Raw genomic sequence first — 16,854 nt, forward strand, 5'->3', positions numbered from 1 at the left:
ATCTCTGGATGTATTTCTCCAGAGAAAACTATGTACATAAAGAGCATTAAGGTATCTTCTTTCATCACCTCCTAGAGCTAGCATTAGCTACCCTGACCAGGATGGAGGTGACGACTTCTCTGAACGCCTCATTCAATGTGAAATGTAGTCAGTGCCTATCTGTGCCTACGTAGCCTTCACCCCACCCTCACTTCCTACCCGCCTCCGCTGTAATTTGAGAACGTGAAGCTGTGAGGTGGCTCGGACAACAAGGGATGGGTGTGTCTCGCCAAGTCAAGCTCCCGCGCAGCCAGAAGATACTGGAAGATGAGCTGGTGGCCATGGTGGACATCGGCACGGGGAGGTGGAGAGACACCGACCCTTCGTGTTACCTGAGGCCACACTTGGAAAAATCAAGGGGCACTGAGACATCTCTTTATTACGCTTCTTCCCCACAACACATGTACCAAGTGACTTTCTCTGAACTGAGATGGATAGAAAGAGCTTATTAAGTTGTTTCAACCAGAAATTAAAATTTAAAAACCCTAAATATCCACTAGGACAGTTATAGATAATTTATGGATGGTTTTCTCTAGGATTATGTCCAGATTTCTGCCTAATGAGAGCATGAAGAAAAAGCTTAAGGTACCAAACAACCAATACCTACATTTGGCATGAATATTTATGAATTTTAAACTCTTGACTATTAATGTACCCAGGAACGGAATGCCTAATCTCACAGAATGTGTGCGGCGCCGTAGGTATTTCTGACCTATTTTGTTTTTCTTCACTTTGGTTTCCTTATGATGGTTTTGAGATAGACACGCTGCGCTCTATCTTAGGAACCGTTTGATAATGGGAGTATTTAAAATAATATTTATGAATACAAGTTAGTTGTATTCTTTAGAATGTCATTCTTATTCTAAACTATTAGGAGAGATTATTTTCTGTATTTATCAATCAACTTGATAAACCTTAATTTTCAAAACTATGTACATAATAACATATTCTTTGGCTACGTGGATTCCACATGTCAGTTAGGGTTCTGCAGTTGAATAGGGTTCTGCTCACAAAATCATTCAATCTAAATGTAGTCACTAATACACTAATTGCAACACATTATTATCCTAAAAATTATCTCTGTCCAGATAGTTCCCCATCAACATCCTACTGCACTTTAAGGTGAGGAATATCCTGACGGCGCTTAACTTTAAATATACGTTTTAAATTATTTTTTTTAAGTTTATTTATTTATTTTGAGAGACAGAGAGAGCATACAGGGTAGGAGCAGAGAGAGAGGAGAGGGAGAGAATCCCAAGCAGGCTCTGCACTGTCAGCACAGAGCCCAATGCGGGGCTCGAAAATTGAGATCATGACCTGAGCCGAAATCGAGTCGGGTGCTTAACCGACCGGGCCACCCAGGCACCACGACAGTGCTTAACTCTAAAAATGATCTTAAAAGTATATCTATGTAAGTATTTAGGTAAGAGAAGATTAATTAGGTAAACAAAATATCCAAAAATTTTAAACTGTATTTGTAAGTAGAGATGCATATTTGATTATCAAATTAATTTAGTAAATTAATAAACAAGTTTTTTAAGCCATATTTTAACAATTATAATCCATTTTTTAACTGGGACTTCTGTATGATTATGTTACTGGCAAAAATAACATCTTGAATTTCTCAAGTCACTTTGAGACCTTTTTTTTTTTCTTTTTTAATAGGTATCATACTTTTATCGTACTTTATCTAACATTTAGAATTCTTGAGCCATAATTGTCTGAGTTACTCAGTTTTTACTAAAGTTGCCAGAGGTTGTTCACAGTATCTCTGTTCTACCCCGAGAGTCTCCTGAAGTGGACGGGCTGGATCTTAGAAGATGGTTTTCCAGTGTATTTGTCCTACACACCAAGAAGAAGCCTGAACTGAAAAAGCACACTGGAAAACCCAAATGCACTTCAGGCTGAGTATGCTGGGCAATCGGACCTTGCCGGTGTCCTTTGTGGGCTTAACCATAGCCTACGGGGACCCCGACAGACCTCTTAACAGCCCACCGTGCTTAGCAAACACTCTTTTTTTCTTATGTCTCTTTTTGTAAATACAACCTTTCACACGTAAAAATACCTTTTGTTATAAAATAATATCCTCCGTTTGTTTTGTGTTTTTTTGGAAGTTAATCCAATATGGAGAGGATATTAAACACACGTTGGACGCTGCTTAGAAAATGTAATTTATGATATAATTTTATGTGAATCTTATGTTTTATTTTGTCTTATTCTGTGACATTATAGATATGAAGAGAGACACGACGGTAAAGATGCTCGTGCAGTAAAGCGTTTGACCTTGCCTGTGGAGAGGTCTAGCCCTCTGTCTGGGAGGGGGTTTACCGCACACCCGATAGGAGCGGCTTTGCTTCATGGGGGGTCGGAGCGTCTACTCAATAGTTCCAGGAGGGGGCGACCCATGCCGGAAGTACCAGCCACGTGACCGAAGGTGGGGCCTTTGCCTCACAGGATGTCAGCTGGTCTGGAAGCTGACACCAACCACCGGGCAATCCAGCCATCAGCCCTGCCCGGATGAAAATCTCTGGGCACCAACACCCAGGTGAGCTCCTTAAGACACTGTCACCAGTCAGCTCTGAGACGGGTGCATCCTCCCGTCCTCTATGCAACTTTTCCCATGATTTTAATGTGTCCTTTCCTTGTTTTAACCCACAACCAGAGTATGTAATAGCTGTATTATTATACAATAGATAATATTATATATAATAGAGTATATAATATAATAAAGTTGTGTGAGTCCTTTCAGTGAATTTCCCAACCTCAGGGTGGCTTGGGGACAAATCTCCTATTTTCAGGTGCTGTCGGGAGCCCGGGGCAGACTTGGATGTCTGGAGGACTTCCGCATCAGTGTGGCCGGCTCTGGGTAGTGTGACGTATCATGTTGTCATTATAAGAGGTGGCGTCCCCTTTAAGCTACGTCACAATGTATTTTGTTATTTTCACGCTGACAAAATAATTCTAAGCCAGCATTTATTTCTATATTTGAAAACTTCGCTTGAAAAAGTGATGAAGCCTAATTAACGATTTAGTTCTACTTTTTAATATCAAGCCAAGAAGTCTCTCGTGCATAGATGAATTCAAAGGATTCAGGGGAAAATTCCAATTAAGGAAAGGGTTTAATCATGACAATCCCAAGTATTCTATACATATAAAAAATGTGAGTTTTTAAATGGAGAATAGTAAAAAAAAAAAAGGTTTTTAGAGTTTTTTTTAGGTTTATTTATTCATTTCGAGAGACAGAGAGCAAGTGAGTGAGCTGGTGAGCCTGCACAGGTTGGGGAGGGGCAGAGGGAGAGAGAGAACCCCAAGCGGGCTCCAGGCTGTCCGCACAGAGCCTGAGGTGGGTTCCATCTCACGAGCCATGAGACATGACCTGAGCCAAATCCAGATTCAGACGCTTATGCGACTGAGCCCCCCGGGAGTCCCTTAAATGTTTTAATAAAAAGCACCAGATATGCTACTGCTAGACTTAGTTTTATAAAAAAATTTTTAAATGCTGTTCTATATGTTATTAAATTTGCATCAGACTAAGGATCTCTTAAAATACAGCTGAAGTTTCTTTTCATAGTTCTTTAAACAATAACGTAGAATAGAAAAATACAGGTGAAAAATCTAATTTAAGAAGTCCACTGGTGGTGGTTTTTTTTTTGTTTGTTTTGTTTTTTTGTTTTTCGGTTTATTTTTGTTTGTTTGTTTTTACTTTTTCAGTAGAAACAGAAACCCAGCGAGTTGCGGTTCCCTTTTGCCCCCTGGGATATAAATGTTTAGCATTTCAAATGACCACAGAGTTGGTAATTTCGTTATTTTTTTCACTCAAAGGGACTGTATTTATAATGTTAGAATACTAGACTTTCAGTAAATTTTGTTTCATATGCTTTCTTCATGAAAAACATGCTTGATCTATTAACTTCAACTTGATATTACAAAAATTTTGAAATCATCAAAAAAAAAAATCAGGCTGCCATACAGAAGCTTTAAAGAAGTGATTTCTCCTCTGACCAGGGCTATTTGATGAATCCAGACTTCCCTCCATCACCACTGACGGTCAAGCTGATTCCCAGCCCTCCAGAGAAACCCTGATCATCATGTACTATTGAGCTGCGACTTTCCTACGACTGTTTCTCCAGGATGTCTCTGCTTTCATTATTCTCTCTACCTCTGATGCCCTATCTCTGAGTAGCAAAATAGTACGTATGCTCCAATGCCCACTAAAAAACAAAACCCATTTCCCAAAATACAAAAGCAATAAATGATAACTGTGAAAGTTAAACAATAAAAAACATCTAGGGTAAAATGAACGAGCATTCTTTCTTCCACTAATCCCGTAATTTGGTGGAACCGTCGTAATTCTAAATACCACTACCATCATAAAGATGTCCCTGATCACTTCCCAAGCAAATGCCATCCTTCTTCATGCAATTCTTATGTCTGGTTTCACATTATAAATGTGTGTTTATTATTTTGTTTCCTTTATAACAACCATTGAAGGCAAGGCCTATTTGTTCATCTTTTTAACTTACTGGCATGATATTCCTGAGATACTAGGTAGAAAGAGTTTACCATAATAGATCGCTAATAAATATTTGTTGAATAGGTGAACAGATTCTCTAAAACATCCATTTAATCATTTAATGCACTATTATATACATGGAAAATTACATCATTGCCAAGAACGGTTAACCTACCGTCACATCTTGGAAAAGGATAATTCCAGTCTCGGTCGATCCCGTGCTGACAGGTGAGGACTGGGTGGCCGATTAAAATGTACCCAGGGTAGCACTCAAAGGATATGGACTGTCCCACACTATAGTCCGAGTTGATCATGTAACCATTCTGAAAAGGAGGTGGGTCCGGGCAGTTCTGTAACTCATAGGCTGAAACGGACAGAATCAAGCTCATGTAAGAAGTTAGGTTAGTATGGAATTGACAGTCCTGGGATCATGGGCAGTTTATTAAGATGGATGTTTCCAGCAAGTTTTGAAAAATATCTTTTCTAAGTTGCCACTTACCATCTAAGTAAAACAATTAGTAGCAGTAACGGAATTAAAACAACTTGCAATTAATAAACACTTGATTGTGTGCTTTAGAAGTAGTAAAGCACAAACCAAATATAAATTTGACAGCATTTACCTTGGGGGAAAAAAAAAGTATATGAAATGAATTGACTTTTTTAAAAAGGTAAAATAAATGATAATAAAAATTGCCTGTAAAGAATGTCAGGTGAATGTGGACTTAATTTCCCTTTAATTTAGAAGCGAATTATACTAGCACTCCATTCTAAGGGTTAATAACTAGGAAATATGGAGTTATTATGTTTTGATTTGTTCACTAATTGTCTGTTACAAATAAAATTTAAAAATCAACTTCATTTTCTTATTTTTTTAAAAAAAGAGCCCATAGAAAAATTGTACCAGCAACCAATATCTGTACAATGTTTTTTTCTAAAATCTAGTTTATGTAGTAAATAATACATATTTATATTTTGCATGTAATAAGGATACTGTGCAGTTGATACGGTGTCTTTGCAAGTTCCAATGTTGTGAGATAAATTTAGAAATTTTAACAGCATGGTTAAACCCTCACTGTAGTTAGCAGATTAAAAATCCCTTAATTTCACAATTTCACTTCATTTCACATTTTACTTGGCTTTCCTTATTTTTATATTTGCAATTGGATGTCTCTGGACAAGAGTCAGATAAGCAGCTAATGACTGACGGCAGGCAAGAAGCAGAAATCAGAAGGGGTACCAGGGCAAAGGCCTCTAAGCCTCTTGGAGTCATTTATGGTGCTGGCTCCTCTGGGGGCTGATACCAGGAAGAACCTGGAGGTAGACAAAGGCCCCCCCCCCAAAAAAAATGGGGCCTTCGTGAATCTCCAGCAGCTGCAGACTTCCCCTCTGGTGTCCACTGTGCAAGCACAGGACGAGGGCTGTCTCCTCAACAAGATCAGAGTGGACATCACAGACGTGGTTTATGCAACGAGGCTTTATCAACTGTGATGTGCTAATAATACATTTATTCCATTTTATTTGTAATGCGCTTCATTATTATAGGGAGTTGCACCTATCATGCATTGAGAATAAGAGGAAAAAGCTTGCTGGAGTATTTTTAACTCAATGCCATCTTTTGACACATAGGCTTAATAACTCAGTATGGAGATATAACTTGTTTATACAAAGTCAAACAGTTTAGCAATTATATAATGAGTTTCTGGGACTCCTTTTTGGTGAAGCTAAATTATAACATGAAATTCCTGAGACAATAGAAGGGAAAATCACCTATTTAAGGATTTATTCCAGATCAATAAGCATCATAAGCACAATTATTATTAACAAAACGCAAAGCTCTAGCCCTCATTTGCCAAAGAAAAAGTGCTTGGAACTCACAATTTTGGCATTTGCAATCCAGCATAAAGACAATAGCTGCACGTTCTACAGAGGTGTTTTCCAAATTTTTTTTCTGCATCTCATAAGTAAAATATCTTACTGTTGAAATATCCTGCCTAGTACCAGACTTCAAGGGGAAATAAATCTATAACTGTTCCAAAGAAAAGAGCATTCAAACCTGAGTGAAAGGAAAACATGTCTGGAAGGAAAGTACGTCAAGCATCAGAGTGGCAAGTCTCTCATTTTTACTTGCTTTTGGAATGTTACCACATCCTATTTGAAAACCAGAAGCTTGGAAAACTGTGCTGGTGAGTATAAGGACAGGGAACGTCAGACCAGAAAGCCAAGACCAATCGGCACGTCTTTTTCTCTTTGAACTACACGTGCATGAACACACAGGTGCACACGCTGTGCACACATGGATGCACACGCACACACATACAATGCACACAAACACCACACACGTATGCACACACACCCACACCCGTACATGTTTATGCACATACATACACACGCACACACACAGAAATACCACACATGTATGCACACACACACTCACACATCCGTACATGTTTGCACACACATACACATGCACACACACGCACACACTCACACATCCATACACGTTTATGCACACATACACACGCACACACACATATGCACGCACACACCTGTACATGTTTACACCATCATATGCACAAACACACACTGTCTATTTCTTCATTTCCTTACTGTGCTCCTTCCTGGGCCAGCGTGACAAATCCACAGCCAGTCACCCACCTCCCCCAAGGGCCACCTCACCCTGAAAGCCATAAAAACAGCCTTTTCCTGAAAGCCAGGGCCAAATGGCCTAGCAAATACCCACAGTGCTTGCAATGTTGTTATTTGAGCTTAAATTTACTTTATCAGAAGCAGGTTCACAAAAAGAACGGAGAATCCCATACTGGGCTCCAACTGTCAACCAATTTCCTTCTTTATAATACTCTTAGAATGAAATCAGCAGTTCGTTCTCATGCTTGTTTTGCTCGAAGCATAATAAACTCTGCTGGAGAAATGGGTCCTCTAATGTATCACATACAACTGCTAATAAAACCTTTATATATACATACATATATATGTATATAAATATACATCAAAACTGGATGGCGGTTTCCACGTGAGCAGAATCAAGACGGCGTTCAACAGAGCACCGTCGTCAGTGAAAGATTCTAGCCATGGTTTGGCAGACCCCTTGGGGTACCAATGAAAGCAGGGGGAACCGCAGATGGGTGCTCTCACAGAAAGTCCTTTTTTAAAAGTTTTTTTAAAGCTTATTTATTTATTTGAAAGAGAGAGTGTGTAAGCGGGAAAGGGGCAGAGAGAGAGGGAGAGAGACTCTGCATTGTCAGTGAAGAGCCTGATGCAGGGCTTGAACTCACGAACTGTGAGATCATGACCTGAGTGGAAACCAAGAGCCGGACGCTCAACCAACCGAGCCACCTAGGTGCCCCAGTGCATAGAGATTCCTAATGAACTGTCACGGGAAACAGCATGTACCACATGTAAATTCACACGGGTCTCCTCACGGCCTTGCCACAGGGAGGGTCACTCTAATTTGCATCAGCGTCCGTGTGAATGTGACTTTGAACCCTCCCTCAAGAGCTTGGTTTCCCGCTCCTTGGAAAAATGAAGGGGGTTCCAGGAGCCACAGAGCCACATGCAGCAGTCCAGAGAATTCCCGAAGTGCACACACAAGGATGCTCCCTGTGTCCCAGGGAGCCATTATGATGGCTCCAATGGCACATCTGTCTTCTTTTGTAACAAGGATATGACCCTGTTTCTCACTCCTCAGTGAGACTGAACGTTCTTTATTGGTTATCTGAACTCCCCATACCCATCAGTGAAGCCAACCTACATCGTCCCCGAGGTGACAGCCAATCCCATGCTCTGGGGGCAGCCCAAAGCCTTGGCTGGGGGATGGCTGACCAAGTCGCTTGCTCCCAATTGTGGTTACAATCGTGTCTTGTGCTTTGAGCAACCGCGGGTGGGTGCTCGGCAGACTTTCTGCGTGAAGACCTTTACACTGTGGAAAAACTCTTATTTTATTTTAGCTTTTTAAATGTTCACTTATTTATGTTAAGGGAGGGAGAGGGGGGATGGGGAGGGACAGAGAGAGGGAGACAGAATTCCAAGCAGGCTCTACCTAGTCTCTATAGTGTAGCCCATGAACTACCACTGGAGGCACTTTCTCCATCTTGACCAGGTTGCCCTTGAGTGGATGGGAATTGACACAACTATAAGTTGTCCGCTATTTTAAGCATTTTGATGTGTCTAAGGAGCCTCCTGCAGAGAACTCGATTCACTCACTCAGACGGGTGGAAAGGACAGAGTAGACCCGACCTTGCTCTTGTTAGCTCAAGGTGCCTCAGAGTATCACGGTCAAAGGAAAAAGAACAACTCAGTTGTAGAAACACATCAATTTCATGCAGACAAGTATGTTCGTGTCCGTAAGGAATGGGCAGTGGGTTTATACAACCAGCTACAAGCTACCCTTCCCGGGCTCACTGCACAGGAAGGTGGTTTGATTGCTTCTCCTCCTACAGGGGAAGGATCACTATCTACTATCGACAGACTAAAGCCTATTTTCTCATAGATTCAATTCACTTAAATTCAAGAGTTTTATGAATGAATAAATGGAGAAGCAGATTAAACATATCTTTAAAAAAGAAAAAAGATGCTTGAGGCACCTGGGTGGCTCAGTCGGTTCAGCGTCTGACTTCGGCTCAGGTCATGATCTCACAGTTTGAGTTCAAGCCCTGTGTTGGGCTCTCCGCTGATGGCTCAGAGCGTAGAGCCTGCTTTAGATTCTGTGTCTCCCTCTCTCTCTGGCCCTCCCCTGCTCGCACTCTGTCTCTGTCTCTCGCTCTCTCTCAAAAATAAACATAAAACATTTTTAAAATACAAAAATAAAGGTGCTTAGTACATATAGCAAAAGGAAAAAGCAAAAGAGTGCAACTTCGAAAAAAAAGAAGACATTTTTACTTCCTATGCCTAAGGTACTTAAAGTTACCTTTAAACTTTTTGGCACTACACTATTCTATTATAATGTAAGAATGAACAAGAGAGAGAGAGAGGAGAATATTTAACTTCTCCAAATGTTAACTTACAAAAACCAAAAACAGAAGAGACAGAGTCGCTAAAATTCTTAATGGCCCCAATTTCATAAACATTATGAAAATCTAGACACCAATAAGCCCATACCAATATTATAAGAGTAAGGGAATCCTTTGTTGGGCTCAAGGAAAAGAACTATTACACCTATCACTCTCAAGCAATAGGGCATCAAGTGTTTAAATTATAGGTGTTTAATGGGACAGCCAGTGGGGTCACGTAGTCATATTTGTGATATCCAACAGATTTTCCAGTATCTAATGAACTGATAAATATCTTCAGGCTTCCATCAGTTTTTCAGTTTTTGGCTTAGAAATAGGGTACATGAACTCAATTTTATTCAACACGACTCTCCACCTTCCATTTTCCAAGTTCTGTAGAAGTCATGTAACTTCCAGACAGCGACATCCACTAGTAACATTTTTAACCTTTCTAGAGCCATAAAGAAACGACGAGGTTTAAGAATAGGGGCACAACCAGGCATCGTTGAGAATGACAAGACATGCCTGCATGATTTATGCAGCTTCTTATGAGTTATTAATTACGAGCTTAACTTCTAAATCTCAAGTCCGACCTAGGAATTTTGACGTGACATTCGAATCAGAATTGTGTCATTTTGCCAATTTATACATTTTACAAAATGACAAACACCGATAATCTAATTAAGTACCATCCATCCCTGTCAGATATGATGACCTTCAAGAAACTGGGGTACCTCAAATTCACGTTCTCATTCTTTTTATTTATTTTTGTAGCTCTCAATTATAGCCAACTCACTGCCTGCAATAAAAAATATATTGTTTAAGAATTGCTTATTTATTTATTTTCAGCATGGATACTTAAAAACAGAGTCAGACGTCACGTAAATAAAACATGTGCTCGGCTCAGCCAACCAGATGTGTGGCCTAGATGAGGCTTCACGAAATCAAATGTTTAAAGGCCGCACAGACAACATCAATGTTCAAAGCTCACAGGGGATAAGGGAAATTTTTGAAGTCAATGGTTTTCTACTCTGAAAGGGGCCATCACTATGACACTTCAGGGGACTGTCCCTACATGTGAACACTGACCAAATGTTTACAGATTCTGACACTGTGAGATAAAAAAGGAAAGTGGATCTATGGGTATCTCACAAACTATATGAAATCTAATCTAAATACTGACAATTAAAAATTGTAGTATTTTGTTAGCCAACTGCAGCAACTTTATGAGCTACTGTCTAAATAATTCTTATTTAGACTTTGTGTATGTGTGTGTTTGTGTGTTCATTTTAGATCATTCTTTTTGGATTTCAGTAATTGACAGCTTTAGAATTATGTGGACATGGCCTTAATAACCCTATCTGGAAAATATCAAGAGAGATAAAACAAGAAATATTTTTCGAACTGTGGAGGTTAGAGTTAAGTAAGATAAAATACAGTTCCAGAACTTCCATATAAATCATGGGAATTTGTACTTGAGTTTTGCAGGCCAAGAAGGAGAGAGAAGTTAAATTTTGAATACAGTATTAAGAATACTCCAAGTGGGGAAGACTTTTCAAAAGTCCTCGGGATCAAGTGAGATAAATCACTTAATTGGCAGCTCATGGTTTGAGATGTGTAATTATGTATATTTTTCTTATTGACTCATACATTAAAGTCATGCCAATTGAACAATGGAGGTCACCATGTAATAGCCAAGTCTAAAATGACAATCATGGGGTGCCTGAGTGGCTCAGTCTGTTAAGTGGCTGACTCTCGATTTCAGCTCTGGTCACGATCTCACAGTTCGTGAGTTTGAGCCCTGCGTTGGGCTCTGTGCTGACACTGTGGAGTTTGCTTGGGATTCTCTCTCTCCCTCTCTCTCTCTCTGCCCCTCTTCTACACGTTTGCACTCCCTCCCTCTTGCTCCCTCCCCCTTGACCAAAATAAGTAAATAAACTCCAAAAAAAGTAAACAAGGGATGCCTTGGGGGCTCAGTCAGTTAAGTGACTGATTTCGGCTCAGGTCATGATCTCACATTTAGTGGGTTCCAGCTCCGCGTGAGGCTCTGTGCTGACAGCTCAGAGCCTGGAGCCTGTTTCGGATTCTGTGTCTCCCTCTCTCTGCCCCTCCCTGTTTACGCTCTCTCTCTCTCTCTCTCTCTCAAAAATAAATAAACATTAAGAAATTTTTAAAAATAAATAAAATGATGATCATGAATGAAATGTTCATACTTTAATAAAATGTACTTCAATAGAATTAGGTAAAGGGTGTACACCAGATATACAAAAATATGAAAGAGAAGCACTGAATTCATGGCAACTATGATTCAAGTTTCAAGTTCAGCGTACAAACAGGTGAAGAGGACAGGACGCAACAGAGAGAGGTGTGTCGAGGTGAAAGCCACATCTCCCTTAGACACCTGCCAAGCCTTCCAGCAGGAAGGTGAGGGAACCCCCAACACACGCACACGCACACGTGCCAGGAGATGCCTTTCTTCCAAGACCTTCCCCTCCCCTGCCACTTACAGAAGAGTCAGGAACACCCGTGTTTGCCTGTGGCTGGACAAGACACGAATTCTCCAGATTCTCATCTCGTCTCATCATGTCTCCCAGATGGTGAGCTTCACCGCCTGTTCCCACCGAGGAGCCGGAACAAAACACTGGTCTCTGCTCCTACCAGGTCGTACTGGGCCCCCGAGCCCCAGCCAGCAGACGGCGCTCCGCGGGCAGCCTGCTCTCAGGGTAGGACCTTTCCTGACTCACCACCCACCACGGTCTCTCCTGCTCACCCGCTTCCCAGACCCAGGCCCCCGTAGCCTTGCCGCTCCTCCCTGTAGAGGAAAACCCCTCTTCCCACCCCTCCAGACCTGCGCTGATCTTACGGTCAGAGTCCTGTTCTTTCTGCTGCAGGAGACCTTTTCTCCAGGGGCACTAAATAATCCTTTCGGCTAGAGGGTCACTTTACCAAGGCTGAAGTCGTTCTGCATTTCATTCTAGATACGGGGGCTGTTGATGCCTTAGCGTCAGAAGTGGGAAGAACGAACGTGGTAGGACTTTGAAGGGTCTGACAGTTTTCAGGGACAAAGAGGAGGGGAGGGCGGTGAGGACAAGATGCGTGGCGGCATCTGGTGGGACTGCGCGATGTTGCCTAACTGGGAGCTGGGGCAAGAGTCATGACGCACGGGGTCACGTCCCCAGGAAAGCGGGCACGGGGGCGCGAGTACGCCAGTTCTGCAGCTGGAGCGGGTAGCTCAAATGCGCACCGTGTCCTCAGAGGGATGGGAAAGGCTGGAAGAGGAACCTACCCGGAGAAGAAACCGTGTGGTCGGTTTTGCACACAGGGCTCACGGGCCAGCCCGATGCCCAGGGGATGCGTGGCAGCGGGACAGACACCCGGCCCCGGGACTCGCAGGACTGGAATCGGGGACAGGAGCAGCCAGGCCGTCCAGCACTCACACCACACAGGCTTCGAATGCGTTGAGGACACTGGGGGAAAGGGGGTGATGAGCAGCTGGGGCTCGGCCAGCCCTGCACGCGCGGCTGTCCGGCAGAAGAGAACGACCGAGGCCCAGAGATGTGAGAAGCAGTAGGGGGGTGGGGGGGCAGCGGAATCGCCAAGAGACTGTGTGGGCCCTCAGGGAGGGGGCAGGGTCCCGGGCCAGAGGCGGGAACACCACCGAACGCTACCACAGAACACGGGCCACGGCGCGTGGCGGGGGGTATAGCAGCACGGAAGGCCGCTGGAATGAAAGAACACCTGGACACGATGCTGTGTCAGAGTCTGGATGAGAATGGGAAGGAGAAGGTGGGGAAAGTCTTAGAAACTGGGACAGGTGGTGCAGACAGTGCTTCAATGTCTCCTAGAAAGTGGGAGCCGAAGGAAGACAGGACTCGAAGGGACACTGACAATTACATATAAACAGAAGCACCAGGTGGCTGGGTCGGTCAAGCTTCTGACTCTTGGCTTCTGCCCAGGTCCCAATCTCACAGTTCATGAGTCTGAGCCCCAAGTGGGCCTCTGAGCTGACGGCTTGGGATTCTCTCTCTCCCTCTCTCAGCCCCTCCCCTTTTCTCTCTCAATAAATAAATACACTTAAAAATACATGTCTAAAGAGACGTGGTGTGTGTGTGTGTGTGTGTGTGTGTGTGCATGCAAGCGACACTTTCTTGAGGGGGATGGGGTACAGCGGGAAGCAGTGAAGGACACCATCTGCATCAAGAACATTCTGGCCACGTCTCCTGCCGCATTCCTCCCTGCCCCAGCCTTTATTTCCCTCCTACTGGGATTCTGTATCTTAAGAGACCCCAGATTTGGAAATCTAAGTGTAGATTTTATATTTAAGTAACAACTTGAGTACCAATGTCTGAAACTTCAACATAAAATGCGTCATCTTTGAGTAAAACAGTAAAACCCTTAATTTCAAAGGCAGTCGATGAAATTAAAGAAAGCAAGTGATTTAATTAAGATTTTTAAAAACGAAAAGCCCGTGTGTTGACATTTCCAGCTTCATAGGATTTAACGATAACCAAGAAATGCCAGCTAAATCATCTGGTATGAAATGAAAACTCTGAACTTTTTCTCTTGTCAAAAATGGTTGGATGAGGCTTGATTCAAACGTGTCTTCAAGTCTCGCGTTCAGAGAGTTTAAAAACGAAGGTGGTTCACTGCATTTTCTTCCTGGTGTAACTGGAAGTGACTCAACTGATACCTTCAGCCATTATTTTCGAGCTCTGACAACAGCCAGTGCAGGAGACACGCCTCCAGCCCCGCTGCCGCGGTGACCGGATTCGCCCGCACGTCCGGAGGGGACGAGAAGCCCCGGCAGCCAGAGGACCGTGACAGATGGGGAGGTGTGCGTGATGCGGGGCCAGCTGCTCAGGAGTGTGATGTGGGCCGCAGCAGGGCGTGACTGGCGGCGACACGTGGGGACAGTGCGGTGTGCCCCCATCCCCGTCCAGGCCTCTGCTCACATCTACGCTGTGTGAGCAGCCCTGGGTCCGTTACCAGTCGGGGAACCAGTGGTTCCAGCTCTGCACATTTGTAACCCATCGGGGAGGATGCTATTTCCATTCAGTTTAAGAGATAAATCTGGGTTTCTGCTGATTCCTTACCTTGGTAAGTGAGTTTAAACCCTTGCCGGTTCTGGGAATGGTCGCTGTAAAAGTGGATGAGCGTTTCATGTGTCGTACTGAGCAGGGAGGAAGGGGGTTCTGTGCCACTGAACTGCCCGATCATGGGGCTGCCGTGGTGGGGTCCGTTCTGAATTTCAAGGTAGTCGTGATTAGCTTCGGTAGAAAAATTCAGAAATTGAATATGTGCACCTGTGAAAAAATAGGCAAAATTAGTGAGAGTTAACATCAAAATGCATAAGGGCAACGTGTGTCAAAAGTGATTAAAATGGCATCAGTGTCCCCACGCACGATCCTCCGGGAGGCAGAACAAGGCAGTCACAGTGGCAGAGCACACATTTTGGGCAACAACGCTCGTTGGTTCAATGTCACCTGTGCCACCTACTGGCTGTATGACCTTTGTTCACGTAATTAATGTCTCTCAGTCCGCATCTTTGTCAAATACAATTACTAGCATTACATCACAGAAATATACAGGCATGATGCTTGGAGTATGACTGGTACTCACAAGGACGGCAATGATTTCGTCTGGCAATGAATTGTACGTATGTTGGATCATCCATAAGCTAATTTGCAACTTCATCAAGAAAGATGCTGAAATGGGTCTAAAAAAAGTGCAACAGCCTTTCAAAGTGGCTTTCAAATGGATGGTCATATCATGACACAAGAGACTGGCTAGTTTAGCAGGTGATTATTTCAGTTGCATTATGCACACAAAGCCAGTGACTGATTTTTGCAAAAAACCCAATCTAAAACCCCACCGTGACTTCCACACTTCAATCTCATACCCTGGCACGGTTCACACACCAAAAGATTGTCCAAGTGACCACTGTCACTGGGATCCTATTGGTCTATGTACCAGATAAGAGGTCGATGATAATTTAGAAGAAAATAAAAATCAGAATGATTTGGACTGATTCGCTATGACTTTGTGCCATTTTTGAAAATCTAGTTGACTCCGATGCTGATACATTTTAAGCCACTTAAATAGTTTCTATAGAACTCCAAAGGCATCTGTGTTCACATAAATCCATGTAATTCATTTAGGTGTGTAAAGCCTACACTGAGAATTCCAATAGCCATTACAGATTATTCTCCCAACACGTCAGAAAAGCTTTACTTTGTGTTATGGCTCATCTGCTCTTGATAGAGAAGAGCTTTATTTTTGCTTGTCATCTCCTATAGTGACCCATGTTTTCTAGGTTTGGAAAAGTAAAGATAATACTTTCATGGGTGGCTTCACTTAGTGTTAAGTGCAGAGAAAATTTCAAGCAAACATATCTACTTGGGTATTGATGGGAAATACAGTTATCGAAAGCAGAATTCAGTGAAAAAAAGCATGAGAGAAGTTCAAGCCAAGTAGGAGAGAGAGATATAGGCACTCAGTAAATATAGTCTTCCAAGAAACACAGTGTCATCTACCACAGAGAAAACCGTGAGGAGGCACAGAACGTCACAGCCCCCTCTGTTTGGACGGAAGTGTGAGGCCAATTATCAAGCTGAAGCTGCACGTTACCAAGCGACATTTTTCTCACAGTTACCCAGCGAAGTCCTTACTGGTATCATCATAACGTGACTCAGAGATGTTAGGTGTTATGTCCAGTGCAGCACAGGACAAGCAGAGTTAGATTTACACCCACGTCTCAGGAAAGAGCTCGCTTTCCTGGTTTAGAAAACGTGCTGTAGAAGAATGAACAATCTCAGAAAGCTGGAGATACTCCAGTTCTCATTGGGCAAGATTGGATTAAATTTGTTCAACCTTGACTGCCAGAGGAAGGAAGGAAAGAATAGAATGTGGGAAACTTCAGAAGTGCCCAGCTGGCTTCATCAGGAGAGGTGACTCTCGGATCTGAGTCATGAGTTCAAGCCCCACATTGGGTGTAGAGATTACTGGAAAAAAAAACTTAAAAAAAATATAGGATACTTCAGAAAGGGGCAGAGGAAGCAAAAGGCAGGAGAAAAATCCTGTCTAAGGGGAAAGAGCTTTAACCCGTCAACCAAGTGTTAGGACCATTTTAGAACAAGTAATGAAATCCAGGTGTCAGAGTCTGAATCTATAAACTAGCAGCACACGAGCCACCAGGGAAGGATGATCCCAGTCTGTCTTTGGCTTGTCTATCCCTAGGTCACGTCCATACGGGAGTACAGAGCAATGCCATCAATGTAAAGCATTTTTGTAAATAGT

General features: G+C 42.8%; 1 protein-coding gene across 1 annotated transcript in view; it reads right to left on the reverse strand.

Annotated features, from left to right (window-relative positions):
• The window catches only part of CSMD1 (CUB and Sushi multiple domains 1), a 681,511-nt gene that overhangs the window by 160,205 nt on the left and 504,452 nt on the right, over positions 1-16,854 (reverse strand). Inside the window, 2 exon segments of the mRNA XM_042934172.1 lie at positions 4,728-4,916; positions 14,652-14,861. Of these exon segments, the coding sequence (XP_042790106.1) occupies positions 4,728-4,916; positions 14,652-14,861 (399 nt within the window).

This window comes from Panthera leo, chromosome B1 (genome assembly GCF_018350215.1).
Source record: "Panthera leo isolate Ple1 chromosome B1, P.leo_Ple1_pat1.1, whole genome shotgun sequence".
Classification (NCBI taxonomy): Eukaryota; Metazoa; Chordata; class Mammalia; order Carnivora; family Felidae; genus Panthera; species Panthera leo.